The sequence below is a fragment of the Semicossyphus pulcher genome, unplaced genomic scaffold, assembly GCF_022749685.1.
Source record: "Semicossyphus pulcher isolate SPU_LCO1_2020_fin unplaced genomic scaffold, fSemPul1.0.p SCAF_12, whole genome shotgun sequence".
Classification (NCBI taxonomy): Eukaryota; Metazoa; Chordata; class Actinopteri; order Labriformes; family Labridae; genus Semicossyphus; species Semicossyphus pulcher.
This window is the reverse complement of record NW_027211626.1, coordinates 5145769-5166081: the sequence shown is the minus strand read 5'-3', so window position 1 is coordinate 5166081 and position 20313 is coordinate 5145769. Positions and strand designations below refer to the sequence as shown.

Here is a 20313-nt window from a genome sequence, read left to right as displayed (position 1 = left end):
GAAAGTATAAACTTTAATCTGTCAATTAGAGTATCATGATGAGGGCTGTTTTACAGATTCTGCATAGAACAATTCAGATTTTTGCAGATTTTAGTATCAGAAGAGTTCTGGTTTGTGTTTGTAGTCCGAGTAGTATTGACCAATCACGTATCAGCATGCTTTGGTTGCACGCAGCCTGACCCAATCTATTGTAACGCCATCTCCGCTCCCTTCTGTGGTCATCTGACGACAATCAAGCTTTTAAATAAACAGACATCTGCGTGTTAGTGAAGGTAACAACACACTCTTAGACGTTCTTTAGCCTTTATTGATAGAAAGGAGTGGATAGTGTTGGAAACGGGGAAGAGAGAATGGGGGATGACACGCAGCAAAAGGCAGAGGGTGCCGCCACAAGGACTTTGAACATGGCCCGCTGATTTAACCGCTGAGCTCAGACTGCACACTTGGCCTTTGTTTCTGAACTCCAACTCCATTCTGGGTTTTCAAGTTGCTAGTCGGAGTGTAAACAATGCAGCGCATGGACAAGGAATTCTTGGTCGGAAATCCCTTATCGCCAACTGCTGGCTAAACCGGAATCCCCCATCAGAGAATAGCCAATTGGTTCTGAGGTTGGGGTCATGCTGAACTTAAACTGACATCAGGTTCAAGAAGGAACCATTTCTAATAGTGTAAATCAAAAATTGGAAAAATGTAAAGACAGGAGCGATTACTGGAATCAAAAAGAGTTTGAGGCATCTTTAGATAGAGAGACACTTAAGCAGGGTACAATAATCGGCACGATTTTTGGCTCGATCCCCCCCTTCCGACAATTCAGATTAGATTATTTTGCCAGATTTTCCTGTGGTGTGAGCTGTGTAGTGAGCTGTGGTGTGAGCTGTGTTAAGAGTGGTTTTACTTTCTCCAATCTGCTCAGAAGAACGTCGAGGCCACGGCGATTTCATATTTAACATCCTGTTGTGTGGGGGGAGCACGCAGACTGTGGATTGTCACGTGGAACGAAACAATAGCTGATTGGGAAGCAAGCTGACTAAAGAAGGAAGCACAACAACCGCAGCAAAATAGTAAGTTGTACAGCCCACGTTCACGCCGTCTCCACCGCTTCATCCACAGTTTGTTCTGTTTTTTCTTCCTGAATTTTCAGTAAAAAGTCCAAAAACTATCATCGCTAACTCTTCCTGCCCGTCGTCCGCCATGTTTGTTTACTCTAAAGTTTCGTTTGGCCGCGAGAGTTTTGCGAGTCGGACTCTGGTTGTTGTTGAGAATCTGTCAGCGTGTGGTGTGCTGTTTTGGCGTAATCGTTGCTGTCCACACACTATAGGAGAAAAACTGTAAATCTATGATTATATATCGTCATGTGTGGGGTTGGGTCGTTTCTGAATCTTCCATGACCAAGCCGTGGAATAAAGGCATTTTAACTGTTAAAAAGGAGAGATGCTGTAGAGTCTTCTTCTGATTTAAGGAACCGGCTCTGATGAAAGTGGAAAGACTGGTTGACAACGTGTTGTATTTATGGTACAGTTATTTAAATAAGCCTCACTGTTTCAATATTTATTCCCGGACACAAGATGCGCTCTGACAGAGAGTTATCCCCACAGAGCTTTATCCAAACAGCCTTAAATCAGCTCAAAGAAAGACAAGCGAATGTAAAGGCGACATCATTTATACATAAGTAATTCATCTCATAAATATGGAGTTAACTGAGACCATGCTAAATCCATGTTATGCAGTTTATTGTGCGTGATGTGAATAATGCAGGATTTCATGCTTTGCTATTCAGCGATAAATAGCGCTGAATCTATCAATCTGTAAACGCGGTTCGTCCTGCTGTCCACCGATACGTGTGATTCTGAATTATCCATGAGCAAATAGACGGAAAGATGATAACAGCTGCGTTAAAGTGCGGAAAATTATTAGCATTATTTCACATGTTGCCCATGCCGGCTGATTATGCTGAATATTGTCAGAGCTGACATCACAAGACGAACTGAACTGACAATTTATTATACTGATTGGTGCTATTGTGAGTGACGCATGCGGCTTGCTGTGTTGACGCTAGCAGCTGATTGGATTCTTTTCAGGGAAATGCACGCTATTCTACAGCGATGTATGCAGTGTATTGTATTTTTTTTCTGTACATTGTTATACTGTATTGTACTGTGTTGTATGGGGAAGTGAAAATAAAGTTCAAGTGGGTTTTTAATTCATAAAAACCTCATGGAATAAACTTCCACGCATGCATTTTCCTCCCCTGGAATAAACACTACAATGAAAAAGGGTCAGCACATCACTTCAACGTGCTAATTGCTGTTCACCCTGGTGGATACGATAAAGACGGCGTACCCCGGCTATGTGAGTCAGCAGCCCTGACTGAATTTGGCAAAGTGCACTGCGTGACACATGATCCCATCTGCAACCCAGTTAGCGACAAGAACCGGCCTGTCAGGTGTCTCATCAACACATCTCAACTGGAAGGCTTCAGGGGCCGAGGCACCCGAGCACAAACACCTTGTCCAATCAGAGCGCATTAATCTGACGTTCAGTTTGACTCCTCTTATAACAAACATGTCAGAAACTGTTAGACACGAGCGTTCAAGATGGATGTTGGTGTTTAATTGTGGCACAAAGTGAATAATTATAAACAAATAGATTGCTTAAATCAGTGGAGTCAGATGCTGCATTCAAAACAGACAAGCTCTGATCATCATCAGGATTATCTGTGAGAAGGTTTACAGTATATACGAATACATCCATCCATTATCTATACGGCTTGGAGTGTTTTCACGTTAGTACCCGAGTACTGTTGCCCCCCCTCTCCTCTCCCCCATCGTTCAGCTTTCACATTAGTAATTTCGTTTCGTACCCGAGCACACTTGCGGTAGGACTCTGAAGCAGAAGGTGGCCTTAATGCACCTCAAAAACAAGGAGAAGAAGAAGAGTGTCATTAACTACGTAACATTGTTTATGTTGTCGTTCCAGTGTCGAAAAGCATGCCAATCGCATGATCCCAAGCCCGTACAATGGACTTATTAATAACGCAGATTTCGGAGGAGACATTATAAAAAGCAGTCCACTCCTGTGGTTTGGTACAGTAGCTTTCACACCTGATGTGTACCGTACCTCAGTACACATGAACCTTACTCGAGACCACCTTTTCAAGTGGACTCAGGCATGGATCAACAAACTGTGCCCGAGTACCGGGTCCCTAATGTGAAAGCCCCCTTGTTCTGGTCAGGGTCGCGCGGTGGCTGGAGCCTATTCCAGCTGTCATTGGGTGAGAGGCGGGATAAACCCTGGACTGATCGCCAGTCAATCACAGGGCTGACACATAGAGACAGACAACCTTTCAAGCTCGGGCAATTTAGAGTCACCAATGAACCTGATGTGCATGTCTTTTGACTGTAGGAGGAAGCTGGAGAACCCTGAGAGAACCCACACATGCACGGGGAGAACATGCAAACTCCACACAGAAAACCAGGATTTGAACAAGGAACCTTCTAGCTGTGAGACGACAACGCTAAACGAATACATGTGTCAGAAAAAGTTGTAATTTATGATCAATTTAAGGCTGGAGATATACTTGCTGTTTAACCTCCACATTTCAGACGTAACAGTCCTGGATTTGTGTCCATTTAGATTTTTAATTTCCTACGTTGACTTCTTGAATGGACCTTATGTGTCTCCAGCTGTTTGACAGGCATGTTTGTCGCTTTGCAAGGGCAACGACGCATCGTTCAGATGACTTGATCTACCAGCTCTTCTTCAAAACGTTATGCTCTTGTTGTCCCTGCTGCTGTAGTGGTCATTTTTGAGGATGTGCACAACCGACGCTCTGACAGACGCAGACAGTGGCAGCCATCATGCAAACGCGAAGTTAACACTAAGTATATCTCCAGCATTAGACTATTCAATTTGGAAAAAAGGGCATAATATCGATTATAGCAAAGGATTCCATTAGAAACAGGACATTTGTCTTAACTAAGAAATAGATGAAGGCCTACAGACAACACATGATACATTCTACGTAGAGCTGCAACGATTAATCAATTAAACGAAAAGAAGATTAATCACCGATTATTTTGATAATCAATGAGCCATTAGCTGCTTCCAGCTTCTTAAATTCAACGATTTGCTGTTTTGTTTATTTTAATTTAATATAAAAAATTCTCTTGTTTTGATAAAAGAAGATATTTGGGTTCTGGGAAATATTGACGAACTTTTTCAGAACTTTATTTACATTTCTGACTGAACAAATTATCCTTCGATGAATCAACAAGGAAAAAAATGTTAGTTGCAGCCTTATTCTATGTTTTATTGGTCATTTTATATCTTATAGTACGTTATGTGTGGGCTGAACACTTTAGTATGACACTGTGATAATATTCATTCATCCATTCACCGTGATAGCACATCCCTCAAACTGTCACATTGGGCTATTTTTAGATCCATACTTCCTCATACCAGGACAAATACCAGGAGAAATAAGAGCGTGCACAGTCTGGATTTACAAAACTCACAGCCATAGGTTGAATCACTTGAGCTGAGTATTTGTGTTTGCTCTGCTCCTTAAAGTTTCCTGTCAATAGTGACACATTCTCGGCACGTGAGTGAGACAAAGGCTTCCTGCAATAAGTACTTTATACTCCGCAGGCTGGGCTCGATCATGCTGCTCTGTGAGACGTACCGTAACATTAAGTCAGAGCAGAGACGAGAACATCGGGCTCAAAGTCTCTTCTGTGACCTTGATGATACTTATCAGTCATTTTAATGAAGAGAAGATGATTCTTACACTGCTTTGTCTGCCATATTACAATTTATGATTCGTGATTACTAAACAAGAAGTTACATTTTAGTCTGCACTGTAAGAGTCAGGTTGAGTTCCAACTTGTCCATTTGGTTCATTTGAAGTCAAGAGAGCTCAGAAAGGCGGTCAAGCTTGCAGAAAGTCTTTCTAATCAAGCAGCTTAGTTTGATCTGATAATAAAATCTGATAATTAAAAACAGTAATTTGATATGAAATGACAATGTTTACAAAAAAAACCTACAGTGTGCTGAAGGGACAACAGCTGCAGAACGCTGAATAAGAGGATTAACGAGAGTTTAAATCCAATCAATCATATTTTTAAGGTCGTGTTCATCGTTTCTGTCCAGGAGAACTGCTCTGTGAACACTTCCACTTTGTTTTCCGGGTGTTGTGTGTGCCTCTGCTTGACCTTGGAGGGCAGCGGTCTAGATGAAGAAGTGACGAGTCTGTGACTTTACGCACACTTTACTTTCCGTGCCCTCTGCATTCCTTCACTCAGTGTTTGAAAACATCTGAAAAGTTGTGCAGATGAGCCAGAAAGCAGCTATTCCTCGTCAAACCTCACAGCACATTTAATTCTTTATCAAGTATCAAGCAAGCACTCGGAGTCAAGGGCGAATCAGATCTCATTAGAGTCCTTAAAATGCGATGCAATTGTGTTTTCAGTTGTAGGGAACACAGCGGATGCCCCTGAAAAACAAGTGTACAAAACTGAGAGTAGGTTACACTCCAACAAAAGCACGACTTACCTTCTGCAAGCAGTCGCACAGCATGCACAAAGGTGGGGTCCAGGCTGTTTTTCTCGGACACCAGTTCAGGTAAGTACTTATCTGGATGCATTATTATCACAGCGTGAGCCCTCTTCACCGGGCGTGCAGGTGAGCCGACAGGAATGCAAGTGGTAACCTTCCCGCTCCTGCTTTTCGGTAGCTTTAGAAACCCTCCTCTAAAAAGAAGAAGAAAAAACACACACAGGCAGTCGTCCCAGGTTTCCGAGATGCTCGAGGTAACTGCAGGTTGAGTAGTGATTCAGAGGTGTGAGCCCATCTCTGCCGCCACCAGCGCCGCTGCCTGCTGCCTCTCCTCGGCTCTCCGCCAGACTCTGAGCCTCAGCGGGTCTGCAGACCGCGCTGCTGCTGCTGCTGCTCCCCGCCCCTCAGCTACATTATTGGCCATATTCTGGGACTGGCGCTGCTGGAAAACAAAGACAGTCCCCGCTGAGCGCATACCAATTGGTGCTTGAAGGAAATGGATATTAAAAAAAAAAAGTTGAGGTTGCATTTGTTGGGGGCTGACATTGGTTCCTGCAATAACCGCACTCCAGAATGGTAGATTTACTTGGTATAGCTACTGTTAACAGTCCCTTATAGAAGAAGTAGCCTCAGACATTTTAAAGTGGCTAAGATTACTGTGCAATAACATTATACATGATGTGTTGGTTATAAAAGAAATAGGCCTACACTATTATAGGTAAGGCAAGGCAGCTGCAGCCTATTTATGAGGCACATTTCAAACACAGAGGTAATTCAAAGTGCTTTACAACTAAATGAGCTATAAAAAACTAAATTCAATCAATGTAAATGTATCTCTAACACAATTAAGTAGGCTAAGAGTTGATTAAATAGTTTAAAGCTCCTGTGAGGAGTTTTTAGCTGGTTATGAAATGGACTGAAATAAATAAATAAACTGAATGCTTCAATATGAGCTTCGAAAGCAAACAAGACTGTCAGCGACAAGATTGATTTTATCTTTATAATTATTTTTGATGCCTGTAACCACTGCCGGGGGGGGGGGGGGGGGGGTCGGTGTCAGACGAGGCGATTACCTTCACGCTGCCAAAACAGCTTTTTTTTCTGTTTTACACGGCAAAGATTCACAGTGAGCGATACGTTTGAATGTTAAAGAAAGCAGGAAGAGAGTTCTGTTAAAAACACTTTTTATACACATACAGGACAAGATCTTTAAAGAGATAAGAGATACCACTTTGTGCACAGGGGGCGCCAAAATCAACACAAACTGAAAGTTCCTCATAGGAGCTTTAAAGCATAATAAATGTCTGTTAAGTCACAATCCTTGCCTATACTAGCCTATGGCCCACTGATGAAAGCCTTTGCATTTGCAGTATTACAGACTGGGTGTCTGTGGAGACATTCGTGGAAAAAAAATCACAAGCGGCGCCCAGTTAGTGACGCGTTTTCCCCATCAGCCAGCAGTGGTTGGTCTGCCAGAGAGGGTAGGCGGAGCTAAGCGGCTGCTTTTCCGCTCTCTGCAAGTGTTGCGAGTAAACAGTAATCTACTATGGCTGAACAAACAAAGAAAAGATCCATGACTACAGATACAACTTCAAAAATAAGTGAAAATCCAAAGAAAAAGAAACAAACTCGACGCTCAGATGAAGCAAACAGTCTAAAAAGGAAAGTGTAGGCCTAAACCCTTTTGCATCAATATTGGACTCTCAGAGAAACATCATAGTCCAGCAACTTCGCCAAGTAGACCAGTTTCGAGTCTCGTGTGAAACCATTGGAAAGCGCTGTGTTGTTGTTACCCAATTATGTTTTCCTTTCATTAACCATGATGTTATTCTTTTTAGCCTAAACCTAACAAGACACACCGTTTGATGTGCCAAACAGGAAGAAAACAGACATAATGTGCAACCGTTTGACGCGAAACCGAAGCTACCTTGTGCGTCTGAATGAGACGCAAAAGGGCCATGACAAAGTCTTATATGTGACGACCTGGGATGTGTTGCTCTTAATCAGGAAGTTGGTTCCCTCTGTTTGCAGGTAGCTTAAAGCAACTTCACCCTGTTGGTTCAGACTGACTCCGTCCCAAAGAACAAAGGGCCGTACTGAGTTTATAATCTTCAAGGAGATCACAAAAGTATTTTGGTCGGAGAATATTGATTGATCTATAAGCTACAGGTCACTGTAAACTCGTCTCTGTAAGTCCCCATAAGAGCAGAGTATTAAGTCATTATACTTTAGTCTTAGTCAGGGATTTTTGAGAGGCTATCAGTGGAGCTTGCATTACAGCTTACTTTGATGCGATAAGGTTTAATTATAGCTAAATCAGTATTGTCATACTATTAGAAGATAGCACCTTATCTCTGAGAGAAACATTTCTTATCCAATTAGTTTCTCGATTCAGCCGAGGCGTACCATAATGTACGGTGGCCTGGGAGTTTCTATTAGAGCTTCCGAAGTTGACTAGAGCAGCTTGTGTCATCTGGCAAACTGTGGAAAGTGTTTTGTATTTCTGCCGGCTGCTCAGCCTGGAGACAGTTCATGGTTTCTGTGTCGCTGTCCAAGGTGCTGAACACCGTCTGCATGACTGAGATCTCTCTGGGTGACGTTGCATTATACAGAGAATGGTTATTTCTGAAGATCTGTTCTATCTTTTTATTCATAAGTTGAAGCAAACCAAAAAATAAAACAACAATATGTATTTCAGTCTTTATTTGGGCTCCCTACCAGTCAACCTTCCCACCTCTTTCTTTCACACAACAACAATACTCCAACATCTCTGGTCAACAATCCAAAAGAATACTGGGCTTTATTATTATGGACTAAATCACTGTTTGGCATCTTAAAAGGCCTTGTTAAATTAAACCCAATTAGTGTCTTTTATAACTGAATCGCACGGCTTAAGGGAAGGGAAAAGAGCAATATCCAAATTGCTTTACTGCTGCTTGTTTGCGGTGGATTTTACTTTGGCTAATAAATAAGTACTCGAGATTATCCCTCCTTTGTTTCGTCAATTTGTTTTTGATGCTTTTGAAATCCCATCCCATTAAAATGTTCTCTAGTCACACGTAAGGTATTTTTTTCTTACAATTAAAGCACATTTGATTGCTTTTGACAGTAAAGCAAATAAGTAAACAATTCAGAGCAATGTCCATTGATGCAAATAAATCGACGCTTTGTAAAAGAGCTGTGATTCGTGTATAAGAGTCATCATAATGTAGGATTGTCACCTCTTGTCCAATGGAGCTCAGTGAAGACAAGCTAAGAAAAGTTATATCTAAACTACTTTAAAGAACTTTAAATGTCGTGTGAACGCCTCATTAGGTCGTTATGAAGAGATGTCAGCAGTTTATGACTGTTTGCATCTCATATGAAAAACCTCTCTAGTCCCATAGCTTCGATATTGATGTGAATCCTACAGTTGTTTGCAGTGACGCAGCATGCAGGCTGCTTTATTTACTCTCAAATTAGTTTTGAGCAGAAGAGGCTGGTGAATTACCAACACCAGCTCCTCTTGACCTTTAGAGTGGAGTCTGACTGCACTGATCAGAATCATAAAGAGTTATGGAGGACTGCAGATAGTGGTTGTAGGTGTATGAGACTTTATTTATTTATTATAGTAATTGTGTAGCTGTAATGAGACGCATCGACACTTCTGAGGACTGAACATATCATTATTATACGACAAAGAATTTTAATATTTCTTTGCGTATAAGAACAGAACTTACTATTGAATGTAACTGCAGCTGTGTGTATGTTAAAGTTAGAATCTCAAAGATCTCAGTTTCCTTCTCTTTGGCGGCACCTGTGGTGATAAACGGTAATTGCGGGAGCACACCTCCCAGATATCCAGACAGTATCGTATCTGTGACGTACACGGTTGTCCTCGCTGACGGTCGCTTTACTTTATAGACTGTTTGCCTTCATCTGAGCGTCCAATTTGTTTCTTTTGAAGTTGTATCTGTAGTCATCCATCTTTTCTTTGTTTGTTCAGCCATAGTAGATTACCGTTTACTCGCAACACTTGCAGAGACCGGAAAAGCAGCCGCTTAGCTCCGCCTACCATCTCTGGCAGACCAACCACTGCTGGCTGATGGAAAACACGTCACTAAGTCCGCGCCGCTTGGGATTTTTTTCACAAATGTCGCCACTGACACCCAGTCTGTAATACTGCAAATGCAAAGGATTTCATCAGTGGACCATAGGCTCAATCACCATTGTGTTACCTCATTCGCCGAGAGATAGTGACTTAACAGACATTTATTTAAATGAAAATCGTCAAGATTATTACTCTAATGTTAATCATAACTCAGCTTTATGAAGTCTTGGCCTTAAAGATGATTATAAAAATGAAGTATGACGTAACCAACAGTAGTTGGTTCGAATACTTGGAGCCATGTGTCAATATCAGAGACCAGAGGCTGGGCACCGTCATGTCTGCTCATATCTGAAATGCCAAACCAGCCAAGAAGGAGCCAATATTGACCAGAATTTCCCATTCGTATGTCTTCACCATCTTTTATTAAATACATATGAAAACGATTAATCTTTCTCTGGAATGAGACAAGATTATTTTTTCTGCTTGCCTAAAACAAGCGACTCGGTCGCTCTTTGCATTTCATGCTTGCTGGACTTTCACTGATTTGATTTGATTCAATGAAATTATTCATGACAGTAATGGTGATAATACGGCAGCATTACAGTGGCTACTGATGCTGATGATGACTATGACTGTTAATCTGTTTAAATCTTGTAATCCTGTAGTTAGAATGCTAATTTAGACTAAAGCAGGCAGGCTGAAATAATAAGTCATTAAAGGACGGAGTAAAGGAAACATGAATGGGGAAAATGGCTTTTACAGTAATGATTGTAAGAGTTGGAAGAGTATTCTGACTGACCTTCTATCTATAATAATTAGTATTCATATATTTTATTCATATATGACTTTTCAAAAAGCTACAGGACTTGTGAACATGGATAAAAAGGAGAAAATGTTATAGCAGGGGTCATTTGAAACGCAGATATAAAAACAAGACATGAGTAAAGCAAACAGATAAAAGTAAACTAGAAGCAATGTTGATACAAAATCAAACTATTCCAAGTGTTCTCTTCTCTTCTCTTCTCTTACTTCTCTTGTATTTGATGCACTCTTACAGCTCTCTAGTGGTCAAAGTGCAACATTACAAGTCACTGCTACACCCACATGATGCAGATCAGACTGTCAAGGTTGTTTGTTTCACATTTTTGTATTAAAATAGTGGATTTGCAGGTATAATAATAATCAATCTCTGTTTAATTACAAAAGGGCTGGCTTAAAATCCTGTTATTCTGTGCTGCCTTTATCCCTTTTTTGTTGTTGTGATGAACTTCTTTTTCATGATTGCTCTTTAATTTAATTTAATTTGATATTTCAAGGTTTGTTTCCACTTTTTTAAACACCTGTGGAGCACTTTTATTATAATGAATTGTGGTGTAAAAATACATTTGCCTTTTGCTTTTTTCCTGATTTCTTTACTGTGTCAGTTTTCTATTTGCAGTAGCCTACATGTTTGCTTGAATCTAGTCACACTAATAGTATATCTTAATAAAAGAAGAAAGTTAACTTAACCCAATCCTCAAACAGATTTGACTTAACTCCCAATGAATTAGCAGAAACTCAAAAATGATTATTGTGGTACTAATTTAAGTTGCAGTAATTGATTACAGTTAGTTACATTCACTTATTTAGTCTAAGAAGTGCGGTAGCTGGCAGCCTACGGTAACGTTGATTGTTGTAAGGGTGGCGGCTAAAAAAAAAAAACATACAATTTTTCGTCTAAGTGAGTGTTGACATCTGACACTGATTTGAGGACACTGAGTCACATGACATATACATTTTTCTATAAATGATGAGATGAAAAAAATACATTTAAAAGTGCGTCTTATACGCCGAATTTTATGGTATTTGTTTTGTGTTAATGCAACATAAAAGGTTTAAGGTAATCGGTTTCCTCAATTGAAATGAGTCGACACAGGAGAGTTTAAGTTGAGATAAACTACTTAACTAAGTTTATCGTACTTAATTGATCAGTTCAAAATACTCACTCATTTTAAGTTCAATATCGGAATGGGTATTGTTTACTTAATTGATGTTAGTTAAAACCATTATCCATACCGCCCCTCCTGTTGCGGGGGTTGGAGCCTATCCCAGCTGTCATTGGGCGAAGGGCGGGATACACCCTGGACTGGTCGCTACAGGGCTGACACATAGACACAGACAACCTTTCGCGCTCACCTATGGGCAATTCAGAGGTCCCAATTAACCTTACAAGCATGTCTTTGGACAGTGGAAGGAAGCCGGAGACCCCAGAGGGAACCCACACATGCACAAGGAGAACATGCAAACTCCGCACAGAAAGGCCCATGTTGTCCAAACCGGGGTTTGAACCATTGACTTTCCAGCTGTGAGGCAACAGTGCTAACCACTGCACCATCGTGCAGCCCTACATGTAATTTATCTTAACAATAAATAAAAGAATGCTTTGAGTTGAACTAACTTGTCAGGTTTTACAGTGTACTTGGATACATTAAGTGCTCATATCTTTAAAAAAAAAGTACAGCTGACTCAAATAACACATGTTCATTCTAAACACAATCATTTCACATGACTTGACAGTTATTTATTTTTTTACTTTTGTTAACTTAACTAGAGAAATGTTTTTAGCACAATAAAGGGGTTGCTGCTATTTTACCCACCCCTTATTGTTTTTACCTATACTTTAAATAGTTTTGTATCACTAATGACAGCTTTTCTTTCTCATGCTTGTGAACTGTTTCTGCTATTACTTTTATTTATTGCTCAAGTCAGTTTCCCCCCCCCCCCCGAAGCTCAAGAAAATCAATCACACTAAGCAATCTTTTGCGTTGAGTTTACTCATCCGTTTCCTTATAACTTCAGGGTGGTGATAATTATGAGAACAATACTGTGCTTGTCTCTATTCACATTGTAATTGCTCGGTCAATTGATAAATTCTGTCCTCTGTTAGGCCCCTGTAAGCCCCGCCTCCGTCAAGTCGAAAACACGAATCCAAAAGGGGTTTTAAAACATTGCTTTCAAAATAAAAGTACATAAAACATTACAACAGACATGTACAACACAAAAGGAATTGTGTATGATAGCCTATATACTGTATTTGTGTTACAACGAGAACATATAAGCTACATGTAAGTATCTGTAGCGTTTGAGCCTATCAAGGGATAGGAGGGAAGGGTTACCCTGAGTTAGCATTTTGCTTGTTTTTGTAGCATCAAAGATCAAGTCTGAGGAGTGTGGATCATTTTAATAAACTACGGACACATTATATAATGCAGGCTATACTATAAAGCTTAAAATTTGTATAAGTTATCCTCACCTGCTCTCTATGCCTACTTAACTGACACAGGATTATCTATTTGTTGTTAAGTGGAAACAATTTTTAGTGCATTAAGTAGCAGTAGCCTATGTGTGGATGGGGCAGAGAGACTAAGAATACTTTTTGTTTAAAAACCACATCTGTTGCTTACTTTGGGTACAACAGAAGACATTGATTTGGTAGAACAAAATCATGTCTTGGGCACGAGAGGGCCTTCAAAACCTACCTTATGTGACATATTCCAGGTGAGGCAGGTTTGTCAGGCCTACCTGTAGAGGCTCTTTACCACTGGTTGCTTTGTGGATGGTCCACACTCTGGTTTTGTTGGGACTCTGTTGACGAAAAGCCACGTGTCCCCTTCCCAGTGAATTGTTCCTTCAAGATGTTGTTCCTATAAGAACTTCACGTTCATTAAGGTGGTAAACACAGGTTTTATTTTGAAAGGTTTTACCGGATGTCTCTTGTTGAAACAGGTTAGACTTGAAAGTACGACGCAAGCGCTAGTTGGGATAAACAGGAGCAAAACACTTTACAAGTCCCTCGGGAACACGTGACTCTGCAGGAGGTTTCCTGCCCTGGGAAAAAGCGTGAAGATCCGGAAAGGTAAGAAAGTCCAAATGTAAACTTACTTGTACACGTTAATACAACAAATTGTGCGAAAGTAAAGGCAAAGAGCTGCTGAGAATAAACTCTGTCCCAGGAGGCCACAGATTGGCGGAGGATTCCTACGTGTCCTGCAGGTTAGAACTTGAAAAACACTTCAAAACATGTTACTAATTTGCAGGTTGTTGCATCAGATTATCAAAGTAGTCCTCATATAAACCCACACAGTTCATTTGCAAAAGACAAATTGGCAGGCACAGCTAAAACTTTTCTTAATGATCTATGTAATAAAAGTGTAAAGGGCATGTAATCTGCAGTAGTAATTAAAAGCTGCTGTGGCCATAAACTATTATAGCTCATTCAGATGGATATTCACCCGAATAATTATGTCCATGTGCCTATATGGAGTAAGGCAATCTAGCTAAAAAACATACCTGTTCAACTGCAGTACATTTTAAACTTTTATTTACTATTGCAGGTTATTGTAAAATCGAAAGATTTAAGAAGAAACAAATGGACTTTTAAATAGAGATTAAGTACAAAAACAGAAGGGGTTATTCATGAATAATTACAAGAATAAGAAGGTAGAGAACTTTAATGTATTACTTTGTAGTTATTACATTTGACCTTTGATAAAAGCAGATGACATAATAATCTTGCCTCAAGGTCAGTTAAGTAGGATATCATGAATTTGATCCAAATTAAACTACAGCTGATGAACCATGCCCCAAAAGCAAATAAACCACATTCTACATGAAACACAACCCTTCAAAATAAAGTTTTAAGTATTGGTTACAGGTAATGGAAAAATTCAAAGGCATAAACAAGACATAGTAGTTATTATAAAACCAATATTTGCTTTTGTTACTTTTGCAAGACTGCTCTAACTAGTCTTGTCTTTTTCCTGCAGGACCGTAAACATGTCAGCAGTCATAGTCGTGCACGGCGGGGCCTGGGCCATACCAGATGAACTGGCCAAGGGCGTAGTTGATGGAGTAAAGGCTGCAGCACGTGAAGGATTCTCAGTGCTGAAGAAAGGAGAAAGTGCGCTGGATGCTGTGGAGGCAGCTGTGAGGGCTCTGGAAGATAACACTGTGTTTAATGCAGGTATACTGTGCACCAAGGTTTATTCCTGATACACACACACCCACACAAAATCAACATTACTTGTCTTGAGTTGTCTAGGCCACATCTCTTATCTGTTAATAATGGTATTGTCAATTTCAAGCTTTATTCTGATTAGTTTAAAAAGACTTAAACTACAACTGCTCCCAGTTGTCTGCAGAGAAGCGGATAACTAATGACCACCATCTTCTTTATTAGTTCAGTAAGATTTTTCTACAGCACACTGTCTCCATCTGCTGGCCGTGATGCGAATGATCACCTAGACTAGACAATCTTTCCCAATCTTCACCCTAAAGCCTAAGCACTGCACCCTCAGGGACTTTAATGATGTCAGGCCTGCCGTGCACGAGTGCGTGAGTCCATGAGGGTTTAAGAACGGCATAAAACTCAGGACTGGGACTATCATGGCATCACATGTCGCCTGGAAACAAGATGCGCCATTTAATAATTAGAAAAAAGGCTGACTGCCAGCATGTAATTGTGTGTCTTGCATTACAGTGTTTACATATTTTAGCCAACTATCAAAAGTCACACAAGCATTATTGTTAATCCTTTTGCTAATGTTTTACTGAAAAACATAAACATCTCTAAAAACGTGCTATAAATAACCACATGAGTGACTTACAGATAAACCTATTTTTGGTTCCTGTCACCTCCGTGCTTGTTTTGTTTACATTAATGTTTTTGTTTTTGTTCAAACTTTATTGAATACTACTTCAATAGATTTGTTTACATTTAGTGGGGGTAATGGACAATCACATTTGTATATGTCACCAAGATGGCTATGAATTCTGGGTAACTACCAAAGGACACACACTTACTAGGAACGCACCTCAAATCCATGAGTCTGTGAGTGTGGAGGTTGGGATTTGGCCTTAGTGATGACGGTCAGTGAAGGTGACGTTGCTGACTGACTGTGGGCTCTTCCTTATAATCCAGCATAAATCCTAGGCTTTATCTGCACTTCATTTTTCATAATGTTTATAAACTAGTCTGTCCTGTCTGATCCAATTTTTTGTACAATATGTAAGGAAAAACAGACTGGACTGAGATGACTCTCAGATGACTGACTCTATTGAGGCTACAGCCATTGCTCTCCACCACCTTCATAATAAAAAAAACAAACAAGGGATTCAATTTTGGAAGAATGTAGTTCAGTCCTTCCACACTCCATAAAACTAGCACAGCCAGACTTAAAACAGTAACATCTGTCTAAAAAGGAAGAAAAGATCTAAAGGACAGTGTGTGGGATTTAGTGGCATCTAGTGGTGTGGTTGCAGATTGCAACAAACTGAAACCCCCTCCCCTCGCCTCTCTCTTTCCAAGCACACAGGAGAACCTATGACCTACATTAACCATAATCTAGGAGCCAGTAGCGAGTCTTCAAAGGGCCTGAACATTCATCTGCATGTAGGATCAGACATGTAGTCCTCATTGATATTGAAGCACCTGCACCTTTGAGGTCATCTTCACAGAAACATGCTGAGAAAACAGGTTTCTGACCACCGAGATGATCAGGAGTGTCTTCAGTGACTTGTCAACTTCAGTAACTGGAAGAAGATCAAAAGATTGATCTTTCTTTAATTAGCAACCCATTCTGTTGAGGCACAACATGAAAGCATACGTCTAAAAAGCCGACAACACACACCAAAAGAAGATTAAAGACTGACTGATAAAACACTATTTACAAAATGATGAAAGATGCTTTCATTTCTCTCTCCATCATGTTTTTTGATGAAAGTAAGGGGGATGCTCATCAGGCGCCTGTCGTTCCCTCTCAGTCTGCTGTTAGATATTCCGTCTGTCATCACTGGCAAAGGCCCTGAACTTTACATGGCTGCTGTACTTAGCTGACCTTGCTTTGTCGACTGGCTCTGACAACACCTGTAAGATGAGGTTACAGCTGCTGTGATATTTTGTTGTAGGGCATGGAGCAACGCTTAACATTGATGGAGAAGTGGAGCTGGATGCTATAATCATGGATGGAAGGACCCTCGACAATGGTGCTGTGTCTTCAGTGAAGAACATTGCCAACCCTGTGTCACTGGCCCGGGCGGTGATGGAAAAGGTGACATCTTTAATACTTACTTTTGTCTTTTAAAAAATAAGTAGATGACTACTGATGGTTAGAAAGACACTGATTAGGATCATTTTTAATTATAGCTTTTGTATGCAATAAACTAAACAGTATTATTATGAAATGTTATGAAGTATTAGTACAAGTATTCTTAGCTGTTTGCTTCCATTGAAAATCTCAGACTCCCCACTGCTTGCTGACAAGCAGAGGAGCAAACCTGTTTGCAGAGAGCATCGGCATGCCCACCGTTCCCACCGGTACAATGGTGACTGCTTATGAGAGGAAAGAATGGGAGAAGCACAAGAATTATGTTACAGGAGTAATGGAAGATATCAACTCTCAGTGGTAAGTCAGAAATGCAGTAAGGTAGTAACTAACAGAATTTTTATATTGCTATTTTTAAACCAGACAAGGTCTGTTCTTTTGAAGTCTATCTTGGATCCCATCGGCTATAGTCTGACGATGATATAGCCTCAGGGGACAACAGTGAACATGTCGGGGGGCGTGTAGCCAGCGGTTAGCGATAAACGACTTCCAGTCAAGATTTCCTTTTCCGTTTGCTGCATTGTTTACAGAAAAATAAACTGTTTTTCTTGTGATTGACTTTAAATAATGGGTCTTACCTTTGCCAAAATTTCATCATCATGATGTAGGTTAGTCAAAAGTAAAAATGAAGCTTTGTCAGGTCTGTCGTCAAGAGGAAAAGACAGCCACTTTTAAAATGCTCGTTTGTTGAACGGAGGTCGGATCGATCTTTTCTGATGCATTCAAGGAAGTCCAAAAATCTGAACGCTGAACGGCTTTCGCGACACAACGTCAAGGGAATTTATCTCAAGTTGAATTTTAGATCTAGAACAGATTTTTAGCTGTTAGCATGCAGATGTTTATAGAGAATAATAAGAAAGTAAATCATCATCAGATGGCTGCTGATGGGATACAGTGGATTACAGTCTGCCAGCTTTTGCTATCCACACAGACTGTTTCTCCTGCATGCACTGCAGCCTGCTGATACAGGATTGGTCAATATTACTCGGACTACAAGTGTAGTACAAACAGAAACCAGAACACTTGCCCTCAAATCCATGTCCCTGCCTACAGATTCTACATACCCACAGATTTCTACAGATTCTACATTGTTATGTAAAAAAACACATTAATAACTGATCTGTTTTACCAGGGCTCATGATACTGTTGGCGCGGTGGCTGTGGACTCAGCTGGTAATGTTGCATGTGCAACATCAACTGGAGGGATCAGAAATAAAATGGTTGGCAGAGTAGGCGACTCTCCTCTCATTGGTATGACTTCATTTACTTTTCACTTTCTCATAAAGCCTTGCTCGCATTATCAGCCGCAGTTACAGTAAGATTAAACGTAATAAAAAGTCATCGTCATAAAGTGTGATAATATAACATCTATAATTTGTTTATCCAAACAAGCTGTACTTAAAGAGAAATTATATTACTTCAATTTTACTTTCAACTTTGTTTTTATCATACATTTTTTATTGCCTTTGGTTTCTGATAGTATTTAGTGACACAGGTAAAAGAAATATTGATTTAATGTTGTTTTTTTCATGTCCTCAGGCTCTGGAGGATACGCAGACAACTCAAGTGGTGCAGTGTCTTGTACCGGTCATGGAGAGTCTATTCTTAAAGTCACACTGGCCAGACTTATTCTCTCACATGTTGAACAAGGTAACAATGCCACCGGTTTCAAACTCATAAAACCACACATATCAGACTTTATCAGGTCTCGGTGTAATTTGAGTTATTGTTTTGATGTAATCAATAAGACAAAGAACAGTTAAAATAGATGAATACGATTAAATAAGTGTGAATGTTGTATGAGTTTTGAATAGCATTGAGTTGTTTTCTGTTTGGCAATGCAGAACTGATGCAAAGGTTGTATTTTTCCTCACAGAATTGTTTTAGCACTATTTCTTCTCCCAGAATTCAAATGATGGTATGATGGTTTGAGCTGTGGCTGGCATAAAAGCAGAATTAAATTGAAAAATGTTGGATCCATTCTGCAGGACTCAAAGAATAACGTGTGGTCTTGCTTGTTCATCAGAGGTCCCACTTTGATGTAAATTTAGATGTTTTAACATTTTCCCTTTCACTGACGGTGAACAGTCATTTTAATGTGAAATGGCAGCAGCAACAGTATGAATGCCCTCAATTTACATTTCATTACTTTTTTGGATGTTGTGTTCCAGAATTTCCTACCTAAATATGTTTTGTTAGTTAAATATTTTCTTTTACTTCTCTTCCCTCATGCAGGCAAATCTGTAGCAGATTCCTCACAGTTGTCTCTGCAGTACATGAGAGACCGTGTACATGGAGCAGGGGGTGCTATAGTAGTTACTCCATCAGGACAGTGGGCAGCAACGTTCACCACAAAGCGAATGGCTTGGGCAGCCGTGGATCATGATGTTCTGTGGTATGGATTAGACGCAAGTGAGCGACGTGAAGAGCAGCTATCTTAAGAACCATTATAACACAGTTTGTATCCCTGTGAGTCATAGCTCTACTAACTTGTTAGACTTGGACCACTCGGTCTGTCTTGACAGACATTTACAACTGTTGTTTGTAGTCAAGTTAATGACTGATGTTTTTCCTTCTAATCTGTAATGTCAAATCATTGTAATGTTAGTATGTACATTCTACAGTGTATAGCTGATCCTGACAATAGTGTACCTCATAATTTGGGATTTGATTCTGGACGATGAACTCTTGTTTTGATTGAACACTGCTTTTATTTAGTGCTTTATTCATCACAATGTCATTTATCCATTTATTGTGTGTTTGTGTGAGGGGAAGGGGATTATTTGTTGTTGCACTAACTTGTATGTAAAGTGCTATACAAATAAAGTCTGAATGATCGGAAGCAGCTAATCTGTTGATAGGATGGAAAACCAGCTGATTTTCTATCTTAGTAAAGATTTGTTGACATACAATAAAAAATATCTCTTAAAGCTGGACGAATCAATTCATCAAGAAATGTATGTCTATGAAATGTTTCTGACATTTATTTTGTCATCAAATGTCACTGAGTTTTATAAAAAGTTTTTTGTGCCTGTCACGCACTTCTATTTCAAAGGACTATTAAGAGCTTGTTACATTACAACTGCCTCATTCATGAGCATCCACTTCATTTTGCCAGCAGCATTGTTGCCCTTTGCATCATCATGTGAAACAATGGCTGCTCAGCCAAACACTAAGAATTAGACATTATGATCAAGTTCCCTCACCGTAAAGTGACAGCTCTAAATGTTATCTTATGGAGATAAAGATATAGTTTTATGTTTCTGTAGCTCAGCAGATCAACTGAACAAATATTTGCATGCTATTTTTTAAAATCACAACATTCCATTTTTTGTGTTGTCATATAGGCAATAAAAAATGTGATTAGCCCTTGTAAAAAGACAATTTTGATTTTGTATTAATGGGTGTAGAAGTGTCGACTATTTAATTTGCCTTCCACGTAAGAGGCTGTCATATATTCCACATTTTTACATGGAAATAAATCTTCTGCTGGAGAGTCTCTTAAAGTTCTTTATCAGTGTTGTCAGC

The 20313-nt window shown here is 39.9% G+C and overlaps 2 protein-coding genes across 4 annotated transcripts in view; one reads left to right on the top strand and one right to left on the bottom strand.

The window, feature by feature from the left end:
• The window catches only part of khdrbs2 (KH domain containing, RNA binding, signal transduction associated 2), a 90490-nt gene extending 84849 nt beyond the window's left edge, over positions 1-5641 (bottom strand). For all 3 annotated transcript variants that reach the window (XR_011307829.1, XR_011307830.1, XM_069659171.1), the window contains exon 1: positions 5551-5641. Coding sequence is in view for 1 of the 3 variants with exons in the window: in XM_069659171.1 (XP_069515272.1) it covers positions 5551-5641 (91 nt within the window). In the remaining 2 variants the exon portion in view is untranslated. The remainder of the gene's footprint in view (positions 1-5550) is intronic.
• A 7840-nt stretch (positions 5642-13481) lies between these two features.
• LOC138588726 (isoaspartyl peptidase/L-asparaginase) lies at positions 13482-20270 on the top strand. Its single transcript, XM_069658971.1, has 7 exons — positions 13482-13538; positions 14449-14645; positions 16589-16731; positions 16922-17085; positions 17918-18036; positions 18325-18435; positions 19021-20270. The coding sequence occupies exons 2-7, from the start codon at positions 14459-14461 to the stop codon at positions 19224-19226; spliced, it is 930 nt and encodes a 309-aa protein (XP_069515072.1). The 5' UTR covers positions 13482-13538; positions 14449-14458; the 3' UTR covers positions 19227-20270.
• Positions 20271-20313: the final 43 nt, after the last annotated feature.